Here is a 17,908-nt window from a genome sequence, read left to right as displayed (position 1 = left end):
TTAGATGTTCAATCTACCCCCTGAAGTATCAAAGAATCTAGAGTTAATCTGTTGTATTAAAAATTAAAAAGCACAAGGGTCTTTTCAGGTTTGTATTTTATTGTGTAGCAGCTACTGTGTGGACTTATTCACAATATCAGCTTGTGTGAATATGACTTAAACATCTAAAGGCAGATGAGCCATTTCCTAGTCCAGAGCAAATTTAACATCAAGAGAAATTCAACATTAACTCAAGTCTGGAACTTAGTCACCCCATTATGATGATGGCAACATTGTAAAACTATAGGCCTACTTCCTGCAATAATTACTTTAATCGCTACATAGGTCATCGCATGGCCACCCCACTTGAAAAGATGCCCATGGTCTGGTTTTATTTTTCAGAAACATAATCTTGCACTTACAGTATTTTAACCATAGATATATGTGATTTCAACAGACAGCCACTGTACACAGGTTAAGCATGCCATTGATAGACATGTAAAGAGGATTTCAATCAATGGACAATAAGTGAAGTCTTTAAAGGTGTTCTATGGATTCAAACAATAATGGAAATTGGAGAACAGCAGAAAGGAGAATGGTTGGATTATCACTAGGTCAGTTATGTTCTTGTGAGTTCCGCACGTTTCATTCGAACCTCTGTGAAACTGTTGTTACTGTAGCGCTGAATCGCTGGCTTTGTTTTCCAGGTCTCTCAGCCAGGGCTCAGGGATAGTCAGGGATGGTCTCACGGAATGGATTACATTTTCAGCACAGAAAACTGAACAAAATTATAGAACAAATAATCAGTCTTGTGCAATACAGGTATGTAAAACAGCATATAGGACTCCATCAGTAAAGTGTCACCATCAATGAAATATAAGGATATTATCTCAACTGATCAACAATTTACTTTTGACATATTTTGTAAGTCAAAAACTTGTTTCTTTCTTGTATCCTGTGTCTTTTTAAATGTGTACTGAAGCTGTCACCTATGCAATGCTCAGCATAGCAGTTGAGCAGAACTAATGTGATGGTTACACAAACCATAGTCCACAAGTACAAGCAAACATCATGTGCAGGCAAAATCATATTTATCCCATTTTATGTGTGGATTAACTACCTTTGCTTAGATATCGGCTGCCTGGATACGATATAGTGTGCAACACTTTAGGAGGCAATAACATCTCAGCTGCTATGGAACAAACCATCCTTGAACCTTGAATAACTTAATGTAAATGATCAGAGAAACAAACGATAACAAATGTTCGATATCTGCATAGCCGAGTAATGTTCAGCTCATGTATTCTGTAAAGTCTCACCAGTAAGAGATGTAGCCTGCAGAACTGTTGATCCCGGTGAGATTATCTCATGAGGGAGTGATGAATTACCCTGACAGGACACGACTGTAGAACAGGTGTCCATGTCAGAAGAATCTCCAGGAAGTGGTGCTGATGAAGCTCTAATGTCTAGTGTCTTAGAGGGTGCACAGCCCATGTTGAAGTGCTGTTTTTGCTGGAGGCATGGACTGCTGTTGATCTGCAACATATCAGGAGTGCCCGTCTTGCCTTCTCTATAAACCTGAGTTCCTCCTACTCTTCACTCATTTGATAACCTTGTTTTATGGTTCATGGCCAGTGGGTATAATTCCCTTGATAGTGACAGAGGGCTTTATTACACCCAATTAGGGTAATCCTTTCTAAAAAGTTTATCACAGCCTGGGCATCTATATGTATTATTGGCATATCCCACAGTGACAGGTTAGACAGCATAACATAAGCAAAACAGAAATAAAGGATAACATGAATTAATACAAAACATTAACAAAGACGACTCACATACTTTAACATAACTTTATTTTATACAATTGCTCTAGACAGTTTTACATCCTTTCATGGTGGAGGGGGTCCAAGTACTTCAGTGAATGTTTTCAAGACCCTGTATGGGAACAATGATAGCATAAGCCACCCACATTGATATAAGGACTCACATTTATCAACAAAGTAGCATAGACCACGTTGGTGGACAAACCTTGGATTTGTAATACTGTCCTGTTCCAGACAACCGCGCGTCTCTCTGCATCAAATACCACTGATAAGGATTCCGGGCGACTCTTTTCTCCTATTGACAATTCACATTAAGAATATATCAGCAATGTTAGCATACTAAATTAGCTGCTACCATTCTGTCAAATTCATCGAGTTAACAGTAACCAGAGCCGTTGAAATAGGTTAAGCCCAAACATTATCTGGTTACGCTACCACGTATGACCACAGGCTGGGTTGTCTAATGTTCTGATAGCTAACCGTGTCTTACATTGCAGAGGGACATGCTATATACCGCATTTGAAGGCTAAGGATAATTTTAAATGATTAGAAACCAGAATGTTGTCAGCCAACACGGCTAAGGTTCGTAATACATGACGAAGATCATAGTGTTTATTTATATGGACGAAGATAAGGAACATTAGCAGTACGGTAGCTAACAACATCTGCACTCACCTTGTAACCATTAGTGACTTTGTGAATAAGGTTCGTAGCAATGCCAGGGATCATCAGACAAACAGTCATAACTGCAAACCCCGGTATTATTTCATACCACATGGTCGCAACGTAAAATGTACGACACGTATAATGTTATTTTATGTCTGATAGCTTTGAACTCAAGATGTCGACAGGATAAGTCGTCAGGTCATTCTAGTACTTCCGAAATAACTCAACATCCTGTTTGTGTCTTGCAGAGCCTTGTTTGATAGCGCCCATAGACAGTAAAGCGCCACCTACTGTTTGGTTGACTAGAATGCTTCCGGACAGAAGATGGAAGCTTTTCAGATGTCTGAGTGCATAATAACATAGTCAATTATTTTTCAGACTACCACTTAATCATACTTTTTAGATAAATACATTAATCCAAAGAATACCATCCAACCCAGAGCCATAGATAAATATGTAACATCCATCCCATTCACGAAATCCCACTACGACACAGGGCATGCATGGTCAAAAGAACCAAGTTAGTTATTTTCCATCCTCGCCTTTAAAAAATAAATTGGCTATTTAATATATGACAATATGTATCAATGTGTAATTGCTCTTTTCCCACAGATTTCTAGCATCACTGCTTGCTTCGAGACAGATTTATTTTTTGACAACTTGTGCTCAATTCTACTAGGCTATGGCTCAGCCTAGCATGTTGTTGCCAGGAGGAAAGTTGAGAGGGAGCATTCAGAAACATTAGCAGCTAGTAGCAACACAACACAAGTTGAGCACCTGTTAATAACTAACCACCATTAGTGTTATAGGACAGTTTGACGACAGGACTGCATGATAATGAAAGAAGACAAAGAAAATACTCGTCCGAGAGAGAAAAAGGTGGATATGAAATGTGAAGAAAATGAAAAGCCCGATAAGCCATGTAAAGACAAAAAGGAAGCAATGACCAAGGTATGTCAACATTAGCAAAGTTGGTAATGTTAACATTAGCTTATCTAACTCGCCGATAATAACAAATGCCTGTCTGTCTGCAGCTTCTTTTTAAAAACTGACGCCATCTACTTACAAACATAACAATCTTAAAGCACAATTTAATGTTACAATGTGTGTGGTTGTATTGGGACTTCATTTCAGACTCTACTACAAAGTTATCTAACGTTGTCTACGTTATCTAGCTAGGTTAACCATGATACATAGCTAGAAGCTAGCTCGCTAACTGTAGCTTAACGTATTTCAGGCATCTCACTGGAATGGATACTGTTTATATTCGAGATAAGGTTATACGGTAAAATATAGATATGTATGTGTTTTATTTACACATATTCATTCATGCTGCTTTGCTTGTTGTTTAGACGGCTCTAATGTGACAGTAACAACTGGCATAGCAGCAGCTAACATTAGCTGGTCAAGCGAGTTGGTCGATGGCTTTAACTTGCATAACGTCGTGGAATAATTTTACCCTGTTAACGTTAGCTATACTTTCGTGATCTCGATTTTCCAACGCTCTTCCAGCTTGTGATAATATAATTATAGTTGAATTAAAAAGCAATGAAAGAGGGTAGGGTGAGAACAAACGTTTTTTAGAATGACAGAAGTGCTTGTATTTGTGTTAAGATTGTCATCCGACGTCTCCCACCGAGTTTAACAAAGGAGGAATTAGAAGAGCAACTGCAACCTTTACCTGAAGTTGACTACCTTGAGTTCTTTTCTAATGACACCAGGTAAGCTGTAGAGGCATTAGTGTAATTTGTCTTTTTGGCTCCTGGTATTTGAAGTCTGACACATAACATTTTTGTACCCTTTAAGCCTCTACCCGCATCTCTTCTCAAGAGCGTACCTAAATTTCAAGAATCAAGATGACATTGTACTTTTCCGAGATCGCTTTGATGGATATGTCTTTATCGACAGCAGAGGTGAGGCTGTATGAAACCCCAAGATATAATTCAGCCATCCTGTCAAAATGTCATGTTATGATTTGTCTGTGAAAATATCCACACAGTAGTAGGGTAATGCTACCCTTTTGTTGAAAGTTATTTTTCTTTTATCAACATTATGCTACTGCTAGTACCTCTACCACAAGATAGATGCAAATAAGTATATCTAATTATATATTTGGCACAGGTCAGGAGTATCCAGCAGTTGTTGAGTTTGCGCCATTCCAGAAAATTGCCAAAAGGAGGAGCAAGAAAAGGGATGCCAAAAGTGGAACAATTGAAGAAGGTGAGCTTATGCTGTTATCACCATCATGAGACATTCTGTCTCAATCAAACTTAGTCTCATATTAGTCACACTTGTTCTGATGCACAGATGGTGATTACAAGAAGTTTCTGGAGTTTTACAATGGAGATGATGAAAAGCTGACATCTACACCAGAGACTCTGCTTGAGGAGATAGAGGCTAAAACGAAAGAACTTATTGGTAGGTATACTGCTGTCTGTGTTTAAGTTCAACCCTTAAAAGTAGAGACCTTACACTTTTGTTTTGTGTGCTGATTTCCTTCATCAGCCAAGAAGACTACACCTCTCTTGGATTTCCTGAAGAACAAACAGGTAAACCACCCTTTCTTATAGTGCTTTTGCAGAGATCCAGTTCCATGCCCATTGGCGAACCAACATTTGAAACGTTCGGAGCATTTTGATCAAACGAAAAACAGTTTGGAACGTGATACTTGGGCTCAGAGCTTGAACCAAAAACTGGAGTGGATGTGCCATTCTACCATTCAGAGGGGAGAAGTCTAAAAGCATGCATTTTCTGTCAACATCAATAATATCAAATATTTACTCGATATCAGTCAAATGAGTAAACAAAACTAATCAGCTAGGACTAAACTGCTGACGTCAACTGGCATTTTACACAATTTTACTAATGACAAATTTCTGGGGGGTTTACGGGACAACGGTCATATCATGCTCCCGTTTATGCATATCATTAACTCTTGTTTATGCGTTCAACACACTCTTAATGATGCATCATTGATTCTGTTCAAAACTGATGGAAGTGCGGGCTGGATCACTAGATAGCGTTCAAATAATCGTTCAAATAATTCTGAATGGAACCAGTTAAAGAACACATTCTCTGTTGGCCAAAAAACGCCCTGAGAAGGCGACTTGATTTCATACGGTTTCTTTTCTTAACAAGAGTATAGAGACTGTTATTTCATTGTTCAACAAATGCCTTATTTATTCAGCGAATAAGGGAGGAGAAGAAAGAAGAGAGGAGAAGAAGGGAACTTGAGCGAAAGCGCTTGCGGGATGAGGAACGGCGCAAGTGGAGAGAAGAGGACCGACGGAAACGGAAGGATGCTGAGAAATTGAAAAAAGGAGAGAGAGCTGCTGAAAAGGACAAAGAACAGTCCAAAGAAGAACCCAAGATCAAGGTACATGAGAACACCACAACATGTACTTACTGCATATGGTCCAGTATCAGGGTGCGTGGATGATTTTGATTAAAGCTTCTCTTGTTCAGTATTGTTGAAAGAGTTTACTATTTCACAGCTCCTTAAGAAACCTGACAAAGCTGATGAGGGTGAGGCTGAGAAGCCTAAAGAGAAGGGGAAGAAGGCTGAGCGAGAGAAGCAGAAGGAGGAGAGAGCTGCTGGAAGTTCTGACATGAAGAAGCGCCAGAATGGCGAAAACCGTGAGGACAGGCCAAGAAAGTGAGTTCTCAAAATGTTATGAATGTATTGAACTGATTTTCTTGATAACCAACACAAAAAGAGGATTTTGTTGTGGTTATGGTATTTTGCAGGTCACTATTGTTCAAAGCAACAGCATACCCTTCTCGTCTTTTTTTTACTGTACACTAAGCAATAGCAACAGAAGCTATATAGAGCCTTTGATATAGAGCCTATATAGAGTGCTGCAAAAACTGTACACTATGAGATAGAGCCTTTGATTGTAGAGCCTTTATAGCTGCTGATGGAGTGAAGAAAAGATTACTTAGGTGAAGGTGGTGCTCAGCGGAAATGGGCAAGAAGTCATCAAAAAGAGAATTTCATGTGTTACCCTTATGAATAACAAGTTGTCAATCAAAACAACTTTGGCAGCCCATATCACTTTTTGAATGGGGAGATAAAAAAATCTGTTTTGTCTTTGAAGGTTAGATGAAGATGGCCGCAAAGACTACAGAGATCGGGATGTGGATAGAGATAGAGAGCGAGACCGCGAACGCCGGCTGAAAGAAAAGGAGCGTATCAGAAGACAAGATGAAGACCGGCGTAGGAGGAGAGAGCGTCATGATGGAGAGAACACCTTCAAAAAGCGAGAGGAGGAGGGAAGGAAAGAGCGTTGGGAGAAAAGGAGGAATGAAAACAGTGGAGAATCCTCCAGTCATGCAGATAAACCTGAAAAAACATCTAAAGACCACAAAAGGGAAGAAAGCAACAAAAGAGAGCGGCTGAGGAACAAGGTAATGTTCATCTTAAAGAAACCTCAAACCAAAACAAATCCATTAGCCTCATTGACTGCGTCAAAGATGAAGTGTCGATCAATCTATGATTATTTGATGATTGTTAAATTAGTCATATTTTCATTATGTTGCTGTTGCTATAATTTGTTACATTATTTGTCACGTTACACATTACATAGTGACCGTAAAGCACAGTGATGATGCATTGTGCCATGTGCTAGCCATTTCAAACAACAGCGATTCTAGTACTGTACTTTCATCTGGGGGTTGCAACATCCTGCCAAGCATGCATACTTGATTTTACTTTCTTTGTAGCCTATAATATGTAGAGCAGAGTCACATCTGAAGAGCCTTCTTCCCTCTCATACTGTGCGTTTGTCACTTGAACAATCCTCTCTGTGCCCTCAGGACCGACCTGCTATCCAGCTCTACCAGCCGGGTGCCAGGAGCCGCAACCGGACCGGAAGTGGGCCGTCAGGTGACTCTCATGTGGCCAACAAGAAGGCTGATAGTGATGGCAAGATCACCCAGGAGAAGGGCGAGGAGTGAGCAGGCTTGGATCCAGCACCTCTAGGCCTGTTGGCCCAGGAGATAGGCTCTTGCTTAGGTGCAAAGGGTATTGCAATGGGATGTTGGGTGCTGATGACACCTCCAGGACTGTACAGTTCCTCATACTCTCGTTCCATTTTTGGAAAGCAGACCAAGATGGGTGGGCCCTAAAGTGCCTGGATGAACCACTCTTAATTGTGTCAGTGAGAGGCTAAGGGAAAATGCAGTCCATTAAAGATGGATATAGCTCAATCTTGGTTAAGGAAAGAGAAAAACCAAAGTCATTTAACCAGGTCGGCTCAGAAGTGACCTTAATGTTTATACACAGCCGAAATTGCTGCATCATATAGCCACACAGTGTGTTCAAATGTTTTTCTGAAAGCTTAGAGCACATCCCTGTTTAGTAATACAAGAAGGAAGGCTTGGAATTAGTTCTTCAGTGTTTCTTTACAATTCTGTTGTCAACATTACTTTGCCTTCTAAAGGTTTGTCACAATTAGCAAAACTCTGTCCGTTTTTAGATGCCCTATTCTCACAATTATTCTTTGGTGTATTTTCTGAAAGCAATGACTGTCCTATTACTAAAGCCAATATTTCAATGCTGACATCTTGGATGCAAACTATCAGGCTAATACCTGTGGCCTTCTCTGCCCTTGCAAAATGAGGTATTGCTCATGTGCAAACAATGCTGCACCATAACAAACCACAAACTTGTTCACACTCATAATTTCCTTATACCTTTAGCTACCCATAATTCACACAATTACAGATTTAAGAGATCATTATATTTTGCTTTTTTAATTGCTATGTTCTTGTAAAATACAAAACTGTTTTTTGTTTTGTTTAAATAAAGCATTGAACATCATTGTGCTTTGTGGATGTCATGTAAGGAAGATGATGAAGTGATGAACATAACTAATAGTTAATTTTTTTGTTAAAAATTCTACTCAGTAAGAAGAAAAAAATAACAAAAGTCGCATGAAATAGCATTGTTCATGTTTACAGCCAAAAGTGGCAGATTAAGATCACTCAAATCAAATGTGTCAATGGCACATGGTATCTATTCCTTAATTATAAATAATACTTAGAAGGTTAATTCCCCATTAGAACATCCTACTGAAAGAGTGTTGTTCAAAGACATGGCTATTCCATGTGAGAAACAGACGAGAGTGATGGCAAAGATTCTGTGCCTGATGATAGCTTATACAGGTGTATACTCTAGATTTCTAGGCTAGGCGTATACCACATCCTTCATAGATACACACAGGTTTTCATCAGGGTACAACGGGGAGCCCCCACCACACAACTGTGCAGGTGGATAGGAGCATCACAACTTTACAGATCTATAACTAGCACCTGTATAAGTGTAGAAATCAGTAAGCTATTGAAGTCTTTTTTGTTTCAGAAGTAAATTTGACTTGCCAATGTAATGAAAACGCTAAAACGGTCCAAAGGAGACATTAGTGGACAGTTTGGATCACATAGCAGGAATTATGTGAGGCAGGAAAGAATTGAAACGTGCATGACAATCTGGCATTCAGTTGTAGGGAGTAAATGAAACTCCTCAATTCACAGGCTAGTCCAAATTCGAATGTGACTGTTGTCATGTTTGCATTTCCCACGATCAATCAATCAAGCAAGCAAGCAAGCAATCAAGCAATTAACCAAGGATTAGAGTTGAAGTTTCTCATTGACAGTCGAAAGATCCAGTGGGTGTCGCTGTCTGTACAACAGATATGTTTTTTTCTGGCCCCGCCCCCAAATGCGGATATACAACACGGCGATTTCCCATGGTTCTCTCTCTTCAGCCTCCGCCATTGTGGTGATCAGACAGAGGTTCCCTGATGGTGAGTAGAAAATCTATTAACATCTTCTAAAATGCTGGAGATTAAGACAAGATGTTTGTACGACCGCGGTATTTTCATTGATTGGTTTTAAGATATGTGCTTATTGCGATAAAGTAACTAGTACAAATAGTGTATTTTATAATGTTAGCCTGTTAGCATTCAACGGATGTTCAATATTCTAGTTTAGGTCCCTCCTGAAATGTAAGCATGCGGTCTATTGAGGTTGTTTTCACATTTGCGTGAAATTTATGGCGCCTTGTTTCTATTTAATGTAACCTTCTGGCTACTACTCTATATGTCTGTGTTTCAGTCGTCCCACAAGACGTACAGGATCAAGCGCTTTCTTGCGAAGAAGCAGAAGCAGAACAGGCCAATTCCTCAGTGGATCAGGATGAAAACTGGCAACAAGATCAGGTATGCTCTTGATTGTGATTGCAGTCATCACGTGTTAAGTTATGAACCCAAGACTGAAGTCAACGTTTGAAATCTGACAATCCAACGATTTGACGCGATGTCGAAGTCGTCATGGCTTATGTTTACATCCGCATGTTTAATTGTGTTAACTCGAGGCTAGCTAGCCATGTATGATGGTCAAGCAGGTTGCAATTACAGTGCTTCATTTGTGGGAGTACTGCCATTATCCTGCTGAGAGCAAAGTGCACATTACTTTAGAGTTTGTTTTATCCTGGTCACTGAAGTGACAGGGATGCTCTAAGTATTGACAATTCTTCTACCAGCAGTGTTAGTCTTTCTGTATCTGGTCAGTGCTTTGTAACACCGTTGCAAGGTGTGGATATGTGCAAGCTATCCCTATTTTACCTGCCTATAAAGGACTTGTTATGGGCTTGTCACAGGATGTACCATTTGAAAGATTAATTTTGGTATGGGTCACTGATATTGGTCGGGTTTCCCAGATTAGTTAAGAAGCTCTGAAGTGCTAAGAACTTCTTAGGAGTGTTAGAACGTTCTGATAGCGCTCCTAAGAAGTTCTCAGCACTTAAGAGCTTCTTAATGAATCTGGGAAACCCGGCCACTATGGAAATGTATACCCCTGCATGTATGATGCTTGTCTTGAATCTATATCTGTTCATTGTGTGAACCTGCAATTCCCATGTTACTGATGTGCTCACTAAGAAGTTTGTTTGGTTTGTAGGTACAATTCCAAGAGGAGACACTGGAGGAGGACAAAGTTGGGCCTGTAATTCTGTTGCCCTTGACTCTCTTGGCATCTCCCGAACCCTCAGCAGGACCACCAACTCAACCCCTGGAGGGAGGCCATGGCATCTGGAACAGCGGTCTCTTTGTACAGATAGTAGGGTTATGCTGTTGAAACAATAAAACATTTGTTATAAGAACAGAACTTCTGATGTCCCTCTTACTGTAGATGGGGTGGGGGATTATATTGAGATTAGACAAGTCCTGCACACGCATCTAAAATGAGCAGTGCCCATTTTGCGACAATTCTGTCAATGACTTTTTGTCAGATTTCAGAGAATTGCTCCAGGTTTGCTTGTATTTGTATGTCTCATGCACATAGTCCTAGCTACAGTAGATTGGATGCAGAGACTTTGGTTACATAGCACTTAAAAGCACCCAAGGTCAATGTAGTCAACAGTGGGGAAAATGATTATCATCAATTTAAAAAAGAGCCGTTTTGTACTATGATTTGGAGTTGCGTGCGGCTGTGTGAGGAGTCAGTTCCACAGTTTGGGTGCAGGAAGTCCTTTGCTCTTGTGGTGAGCCTGGTGTTGAATAGCATACTGACAATCTCACTATAGATTAATGTGCTGAACAGGAGGATGTATAAGCCTATAGGAGTTGGGTTATGAAGGTCTCTGAATGTCAAAAGGATTTGAGGATAAGTGAATTTTACCGTGCTGTTTCAGTAGTGGGCAAGTGAGTAGTGCAATGTAATGGGTATGTGTTTCAGCACAATCTGAAAACTGGACTTCAACGCGTGGAAGAAAAGTCTACCTTGCACTGACAGACTTTGGGAAAGATTCTTGAAATATTGTCTTTTAACTAATGCCCCTCATTCAAGCTTTACTCAAAAGACTGACAAGATTTGGGAAAGATTATTGAAAGATTGTTATGTCGGTCAGTGTAAGGTAGGCTAAAGCTGGGCATTTGATGCCCAAACCATGGGTCTTGTTTTTTTTATGTACGAATATATTCATTGTCTAACCATAAGCACATCTGCAAGTGTAAAGATGTCAAATCATCCAATTGAATAAGTTACCAGCGTAGTGTTGGAGCTTGAACATTGTGACAGCAAATTATTTCTGATTATGTTATGTCCACTGCATACCATTGGCATCGTCTTGCTGAAAGCCCTCATTATGGCCGTTGAACGTGCATTGGGAGCTGTCCCGCTCAAGACCACATAATGTAATTGTTAGACATCCGTACGCAACTATGATGACGCATGCATTTTACTCAGTAAATTGCATGTGTTAGAATGCAAAGTAAGCAAAGTTTCTTCATAGTGCAAGAAAATTAACCACACACCACTCATCTTTTCTCAATACAAAATCTTATATTTGTAATGATTAATCTTGATACGTATAGTATTTCAAAATGTACAATATAAAACATAATCACATTTGGATTTACAGGCACCACACCTCTCCTCATTTCAGTCTGCCTAGTCTTTACTACCAAAAACGAAAAGTGGAGACAAAAACTTTTTGAAGGATCCGAACCGCCAGCCACCATTTCTCCTGTCAAAAGTAGGCCTATTAGTTGGTTCCTCCTCCTTGCAAGCTGCATTATTTATCACGTCTGTTGCTCCCGAGCTGTTGTTGTTGGCGTTTTGGCATCCAACGTTTACATGCTCGTCATCCCAGGCTCCCAGCAGCTCCTTCATCTCTACCGGGGCGTTGCACTTAAGATATTGCCACGCTCTCCGTCCATTGTAGTCCATGATATCGATTTTTGCAGCGAAAGCTCCGACTAAGATTTTCACCACCATAAACTGACTGTGCATAGCAGCCACATGAAGCGGCGTTAAACCCCCGCTACCTTTAAAGTTGACGTCTACAGGACATCCCTCTTTTTCAGCATACTTCAACAGTTCAATGATAATTTCATCTTTCCCATACTTCGCTAACCAGTGGAGAGCGGTGAAACCGCTGACAAAGTCTTTTCTAGTCAGAAGAGTCGGATCCGAAGAGAGATAAGTCATTAATGTTTCACGGTTTCCATCAACAACAGACAAAATCCATGCGTGCTCCATAGGATCAAGAGCCCAGGATGAAACGTAACTGTTGCCTCCCTCACTATAGGATGGATCATTCTCCTCGTAGCCTCCCGATGACGCATATGGAGTTTTAGAAGACTGCAGAATACTACCAAAGCCACTATGCAAACCGTTATTCAGAAATAATTCCTTCAGGTATTTTTTACGCATGACAGGTGTGAGGCTTCCCTTAGTAAATGTGTCCACTGATAAAGTCTGTGAGACGCTGCCTGGTTCACATATCTCCTGCTGTCTCTGAAGTCTCGCTCTGCGTGTGGACAAGCTCACGGCTCCGGGGAGTGGTCGCGCACTCAGGCTTTCGAGAAGCAGGCTTGGCGCTTTAAAGTTGGAGGAGGAGGTACAGCTCATTCCATCACCATTTGGGTGTTTACTGTCAGGAGGTGATGCTGCTCCGCCCTTTGGAGAGTTCAAATGAGTCTCAGACCTGATAACGTCTTCATGTCCAGAGACATTGCTGCTTCTGTCACACATCTTGTTGAACTCTTCCGGGAATATTTCAGCTTCTTGTTCAAAGGGCAAAACTTTATATAGCCTAGCCTGGCTGAGAAGAAGGAAATGGCAGACCTTGCACTGGTCGTCAGACCCTGAAAAGTGAAAATGAATGAAGGCATTAGAGAAATAAAATGGTAAGTGTCAGCCTAATGTGGCACCAGTTATTTTCCCCCATAATTAGATAGTTGCATGACGATGCGATTCGTCAAGCCCTGCAAATTCAGCATGACAGGTTATTACATCCAATAGACAGTCGGTGCCAAACGCGTAGGCTACACAACATCTTGAGTTCCTCTTATTTTCAGCCCTCACGACTGATCTTCCTCTTTTTGGTTACGCATCTAAAAGCTTTATGAACGTATACTTTTATTTCATCATTTTGCGTTAACCCTCAAAGCTACTGAATGTTTGGCTTACAGTGACAGTAGCACTACAGTTAACTCACACTAGAATGAGCTGTAGCTTTACCTAAAACTTGATACTCACCTGCTACGTCATGTGCGTAATAGCGCGTATAAACCAGTGGGTTTTACTTTCCAACACCAAGGTGCAGACCTGTAATCCAGTGAGACCGATTTGATTATTTCTTCAAATTCAACATCTCAGTGGTTTCTAAATGAAGTTAGCGAAAACGAGAGTGTTCCGTAGCCTCCCTTCCCTTGTCTTACTGTTCCCTCCCATTAAGTCCAAGTTACTGATACAAAGTTCAACCCTAATCCTTATGACAGGCTCAACAGTGCCATCAAGTCAAGCGCCTATTCCGATAGTTGACCAGTAGCAACGGAAGTAGGCTACAGTTCCTGTTTTTTTTTTGGTCCACTTTCATTTCATAGCACAACTATTTGTCTTATTCATGGGTTTCATCAGGTCCCTTTCCACAGGTGTATTAAATCAACCACCTTGATTATCAATGCAGACTACATGGTGCCTGATTAATACACCTGTGGAAAGGGATGAAACCCATGAAAATGGTAGACTACTTCAGCCATAACCTCAAATTATTAAACGGATTGCCAGTTATGTTTTGGTAGTCCCAAAATGGAATTCTACAAAAATAATATTTCGTCCTTAGGCATGTTCCACAGGTGTGATGAGCCTAATCATTTTGGTTATTGTGAAAATATAGATCTAATATACATATACTTATACATTAAAAAACTGTAACATTTTCATTGAAATAATATAAAACTTCCACTTCACTTTTGACTTTCCATTTAACAGAATATTTTTAATAATAAAAAAATTAAAATGCTTTAATAAACTAGAAAAGCACTGAGAGAGCGCAAACTTCTGCCAAGCAAAAACATAACCGCCTCCCGGATCCAGATGGTGATATGGATCACTGCCAAAATGTAATTTCTTTCTTGGGTCATTTCAGACCTTCCCTGAAAATTTAATCGAAATCCATCCACAACTTTGAGGTATCTTGCGAACAAACAAACAAACAAACAGACAGACAAATAAACCCCGATGAAAACATAACCTCCTTGGCGGAGGTAAAAATGATGGGACCCTTAACCTTATAGTGTCATGACCTTCCATTAATGGCAATCACTGACAACAAATGTGTCATTTTATCATTGTTGCAAATCAGCTGTAGCTCTGAATGAGACTTCCAAACAAATTCAGCCACAACTGTATGTGTGTGGTCTACGACAAGGTCACAGCTGCAGTGTTGAGGACAGTTTTGCAAAATAGCTTCGCTAAATCCTGTTAAAGGGATATTCCGCCATTTGTGGAAATACGCTCATTTTCCACCTTCCCTCGAGCAAAACAATCGATATTTACCTTGTTCCCATTCATCCAGCCATTCTGTGAGTCTGGCGATACAACTTTTAGCTTCAGCCTAGCATAGATCATTGAATCGGATTAGACCATTAGCTTCTCGCCTGCTAGCTTCATGTTTAAAAGTGACTAAGATTTCTGGTAATTTTCCCATTTAAAACGTGTCTCCTCTCAAGTTAGAAAGTGCAATAAGACCAACTGAAAATGAAACCTGGCGTTTTTCTAGGCTGATTTGACATGGAACTACACTCTCATCTGGCGTAATAATCAAGGCAACTTGCAAACGTACCATAGGCGCAGTGATATCGTACGCAGCATCTGAAAATAGTCCCCATAGACAACAAGCAGTAGTAGTGCCAGTAGCTGCAAGTTGCCTTGATTATTACTTAATAATCAATTTATTACTTATTAATGAAGCTGCCAGTTGAGGACCTGTGACTGTCTATTTCTCAAACTAGAGACTCTTTCTATCCTGGTTAGAACCGTTTGGGCTGTTCTATGAAGGAAGTAGTACACACCATCTTCAGTTTCTTGGCAATTTCTCACATGGAATATATAGCCGTCATTTCTCAAACAAGAACAGAAACAAGAAAAATTATTTTTTCCTGGCCATTTTGATCGAACCTTCAAATGCTGATGCTCCAGATACTCAACTAGCTCAACAGAGGGCTAGTTATAACTTCTCTAATCAGCACAGTAGTTTTCTGCTAACATAAATTAATTGCACAAGGGTTTTCTACTCATCAGTTAGCCTTTTAACACGATTAGCCGACACAGTACTGTAGCTAGACCTCTGATGTTCGCCTACCATTTTTTTTACCACCTTTACCCATATAAGGAGATCCGGTATCGTGAGATTTTTCCTATCTGAAAATAACGTGGGGATCTTGAATGATCATAGGCTACCTGATAAACTCTCACAGGGACGAAGAAATCGGAAATACAAATGTTTTGCTCTTGTGTGCTCTATCTTCGAGTGGATAGGCTGTGATCTGTGGTAGCCTACATTAAGATGTCATACTTTGATTTTTGCCACTCCAGAGCTGCAGTGCAACTTAGGGAGCTTCAATTTTACACCCCTATCTCCTTGGGCAAAGATGTCTGCTTTTGGTAGTTTTTGAAGGCGAATTTCAGAGGTCTATTAGAAAAGTCCCTCCATGCACTCAGCGGCCATATTACAACACATTTTGGGCACCTATGACCTATCTGGTATCTATTTTGTGCAGAACTGCGCATGTGCAAGCCTTCACCAACCTGGCTCCAGCTGCGAGATCATAACATGATTGGTACGATGTATTCACAACATGTCAATTTTTGGCAGCGGAAGGGGCGGAATATGTGTAGACGACTGTTGTTTTAACTGTTCTTCTCAATTGCCATTAAAAACAGTTGTGTCCTCTCATCATATAACGTGTGACCATATATCCATGCGTGACATGTCCAGATTATTTAGTCTGTTTATTTTAGACCTTACTTAGTAACTCTATTGGGTTCAGGTCGGAGGAATCTAATTGAGTCTATGGTCAGTGAATCACTGAACCTTGGTCCGTCTCTTGTTTTCTTGTTGGAAGATTCAACCTTTTAAACTTTTGAGGAGAAGTTTAAATGCTTGGGTTCTATAGTTCATGCACCATCAACTTTAACATGATATCCTTTTGAAGAGAAATGCCCCTAGAACATAAAAGACCCATCCTAGTTGATTGCAGGATGTAGCACTTTAGTGGGTACTATCTTTATGTGGAAAACCTGCAGGCACAACTCTTCTACAATTTCTTGTGCACTTGAGTCAAAAATCCCCTCTCAAATATTCAATGTAAGTGTTATGAAATGTAAATGTATGTCTCACAGCTCTTTATTTTTTTCCTTGATTGACTATTGCTATAGCTTGTATTGCAACACACCTGTAATAGTGTGGGATAAAAGTAACTAAAGTGAAACAATAATACAAAATAGGTAAATAACGTGTTGTCATATATGACCAAAAAAGATCTTACAAAAAGATCTGGAGGCGCTTGATTTGGATGTCTTTTGCTTTGCTCTGCATTTGTTCATCTCAGCAGCAGGAAACTCTCTGATATAAAACCTCAACCTCTACAGTCTAAATCCATTTTGCATGGTTTGTTTAAGAAAAGAGCAAACCCAATCTGATTGAAAATTTAGGACAGAATAAAACTCAAGAAGTGTCTGACTGTTCAGCTATCATGACATCCACTGATATGTGAGGAGTGTTTGTGTGTGTGACAGAGGTGGACATTTCCTTTACTTAAGTGAATTATACCTTGTCAAATATGACTCTAATACAAGTGAAAGTTGCCAAGTCAAGATGTTGCTTTACTTACTTCTTTAATGTATCCTAATTTGATGTTTATTTAGTCAGTCATAGGGTATACATCCTTAATTGGTTGGTCAGTGCACGGTGTTCCAATTCCTGTGGCCTACTCAATACTTATTTTGAGTGCGTTCACGCTGATAATTATGACGAGAAGAAGTGCGCTGCAAGTATACATATGTTGCACTCATAATAACAGTCAAAAGGTTGAGTGTGGAACACTGGACACTTCACCCTCAAAGGTCACCATCTTGGCTACATAGTGGAAGGGGAAGGACCATTTTCAATGGAAAACACATTTGACTGACTTTCAAGCAGGCTATCACATTAAACCGTTTGTTTTGACAAAGAAATTACTTTGTCAATGTTGAATAAAGAACACCAGTGAAGTTATGTTTATATGTTGCAATTGTCATTTCTGTGAAGTGCACAAACTTAGAGTTTGATGTAATAATATACATTAGATCATTATTTGATTATTATACCGGTTAGATAACTCAATAATGGGTAGTTTATTTACTGTTTAATGAGTCTAACTAGGCTAAGTGGTAAATATCAGGTAATTGTCTGATATTATTCCGGCTTCACCCTGATTATGGATGATGTTCTGATGAAGAATCTGATGTCACCATCATTACCACAGTCAAGTTCAAATTGTACTATTGAAAAAGACTTCCATTTGGTCGCATTATTGCATTTAAAGAATCGCTTCAAATGTGTCAAAAATATAAGTAAAGCTACTCGAAAATTATACTTAAGTACAGTAATCAAG

The 17,908-nt window shown here is 39.9% G+C and overlaps 4 protein-coding genes and 1 non-coding gene across 5 annotated transcripts; 3 read left to right on the top strand and 2 right to left on the bottom strand.

Annotated features, from left to right (window-relative positions):
- Window positions 1–1,815: 1,815 nt before the first annotated feature.
- Window positions 1,816–2,688, bottom strand: ndufa1 (NADH:ubiquinone oxidoreductase subunit A1). Its single transcript, XM_062524473.1, has 3 exons — window positions 2,478–2,688; window positions 2,008–2,097; window positions 1,816–1,914 (listed from the first exon to the last, which is right to left on the bottom strand). The coding sequence occupies exons 1-3, from the start codon at window positions 2,577–2,579 to the stop codon at window positions 1,894–1,896; spliced, it is 213 nt and encodes a 70-aa protein (XP_062380457.1). The 5' UTR covers window positions 2,580–2,688; the 3' UTR covers window positions 1,816–1,893.
- A 460-nt stretch (window positions 2,689–3,148) lies between these two features.
- upf3b (UPF3B regulator of nonsense mediated mRNA decay) lies at window positions 3,149–8,289 on the top strand. The gene is made up of 10 exons (XM_062524697.1): window positions 3,149–3,419; window positions 4,083–4,189; window positions 4,275–4,381; window positions 4,590–4,688; window positions 4,776–4,886; window positions 4,974–5,017; window positions 5,656–5,844; window positions 5,963–6,123; window positions 6,566–6,875; window positions 7,284–8,289. The coding sequence occupies exons 1-10, from the start codon at window positions 3,300–3,302 to the stop codon at window positions 7,422–7,424; spliced, it is 1,389 nt and encodes a 462-aa protein (XP_062380681.1). The 5' UTR covers window positions 3,149–3,299; the 3' UTR covers window positions 7,425–8,289.
- Window positions 8,290–9,155: 866 nt separating this feature from the next.
- rpl39 (ribosomal protein L39) lies at window positions 9,156–10,631 on the top strand. The gene is made up of 3 exons (XM_062524388.1): window positions 9,156–9,271; window positions 9,582–9,685; window positions 10,425–10,631. Exons 1-3 carry the CDS (start codon window positions 9,269–9,271, stop codon window positions 10,471–10,473), a joined length of 156 nt encoding a protein of 51 aa, XP_062380372.1. The 5' UTR covers window positions 9,156–9,268; the 3' UTR covers window positions 10,474–10,631.
- Window positions 9,864–9,998, top strand: LOC134069528 (small nucleolar RNA SNORA69). The gene has a single exon (XR_009936829.1). It is a non-coding gene; the product is annotated as a small nucleolar RNA SNORA69 (small nucleolar RNA).
- A 1,165-nt stretch (window positions 10,632–11,796) lies between the features above and the next one.
- sowahd (sosondowah ankyrin repeat domain family d) lies at window positions 11,797–13,783 on the bottom strand. Its single transcript, XM_062523991.1, has 2 exons — window positions 13,509–13,783; window positions 11,797–13,114 (listed from the first exon to the last, which is right to left on the bottom strand). Exon 2 carries the CDS (start codon window positions 12,999–13,001, stop codon window positions 11,916–11,918), a length of 1,086 nt encoding a protein of 361 aa, XP_062379975.1. The 5' UTR covers window positions 13,002–13,114; window positions 13,509–13,783; the 3' UTR covers window positions 11,797–11,915.
- Between the last annotated feature and the right edge of the window lie 4,125 nt (window positions 13,784–17,908).

This window comes from Sardina pilchardus, chromosome 21, assembly GCF_963854185.1.
Source record: "Sardina pilchardus chromosome 21, fSarPil1.1, whole genome shotgun sequence".
In the NCBI taxonomy this organism is placed as follows: domain Eukaryota; kingdom Metazoa; phylum Chordata; class Actinopteri; order Clupeiformes; family Clupeidae; genus Sardina; species Sardina pilchardus.
The sequence above is the reverse complement of the archived record's forward strand: the minus strand, read 5'-3'. Positions and strand labels throughout refer to the sequence as shown.

What these genes read in the sequence shown, in the direction of transcription:
- sowahd (XM_062523991.1), bottom strand. Translation starts at nt 13,001, where the DNA reads ATGTGTGACAGAAGCAGCAATGTCTCTGGACATGAAGACGTTATCAGG.
- upf3b (XM_062524697.1), top strand. Translation starts at nt 3,300, where the DNA reads ATGATAATGAAAGAAGACAAAGAAAATACTCGTCCGAGAGAGAAAAAG. An exon ending in AAAAGGAAGCAATGACCAAG is followed by an intron (nt 3,420 to 4,082) that starts GTATGTCAACAT and finishes ATTTGTGTTAAG; the next exon opens with ATTGTCATCCGACGTCTCCC. An exon ending in AAGTGGAACAATTGAAGAAG is followed by an intron (nt 4,689 to 4,775) that starts GTGAGCTTATGC and finishes TCTGATGCACAG; the next exon opens with ATGGTGATTACAAGAAGTTT.
- rpl39 (XM_062524388.1), top strand. An exon ending in AAAACTGGCAACAAGATCAG is followed by an intron (nt 9,686 to 10,424) that starts GTATGCTCTTGA and finishes TTTGGTTTGTAG; the next exon opens with GTACAATTCCAAGAGGAGAC.
- ndufa1 (XM_062524473.1), bottom strand. Translation starts at nt 2,579, where the DNA reads ATGTGGTATGAAATAATACCGGGGTTTGCAGTTATGACTGTTTGTCTG. An exon ending in AAGTCACTAATGGTTACAAG is followed by an intron (nt 2,098 to 2,477) that starts GTGAGTGCAGAT and finishes AATTGTCAATAG; the next exon opens with GAGAAAAGAGTCGCCCGGAA. An exon ending in GACAGTATTACAAATCCAAG is followed by an intron (nt 1,915 to 2,007) that starts GTTTGTCCACCA and finishes GTTCCCATACAG; the next exon opens with GGTCTTGAAAACATTCACTG.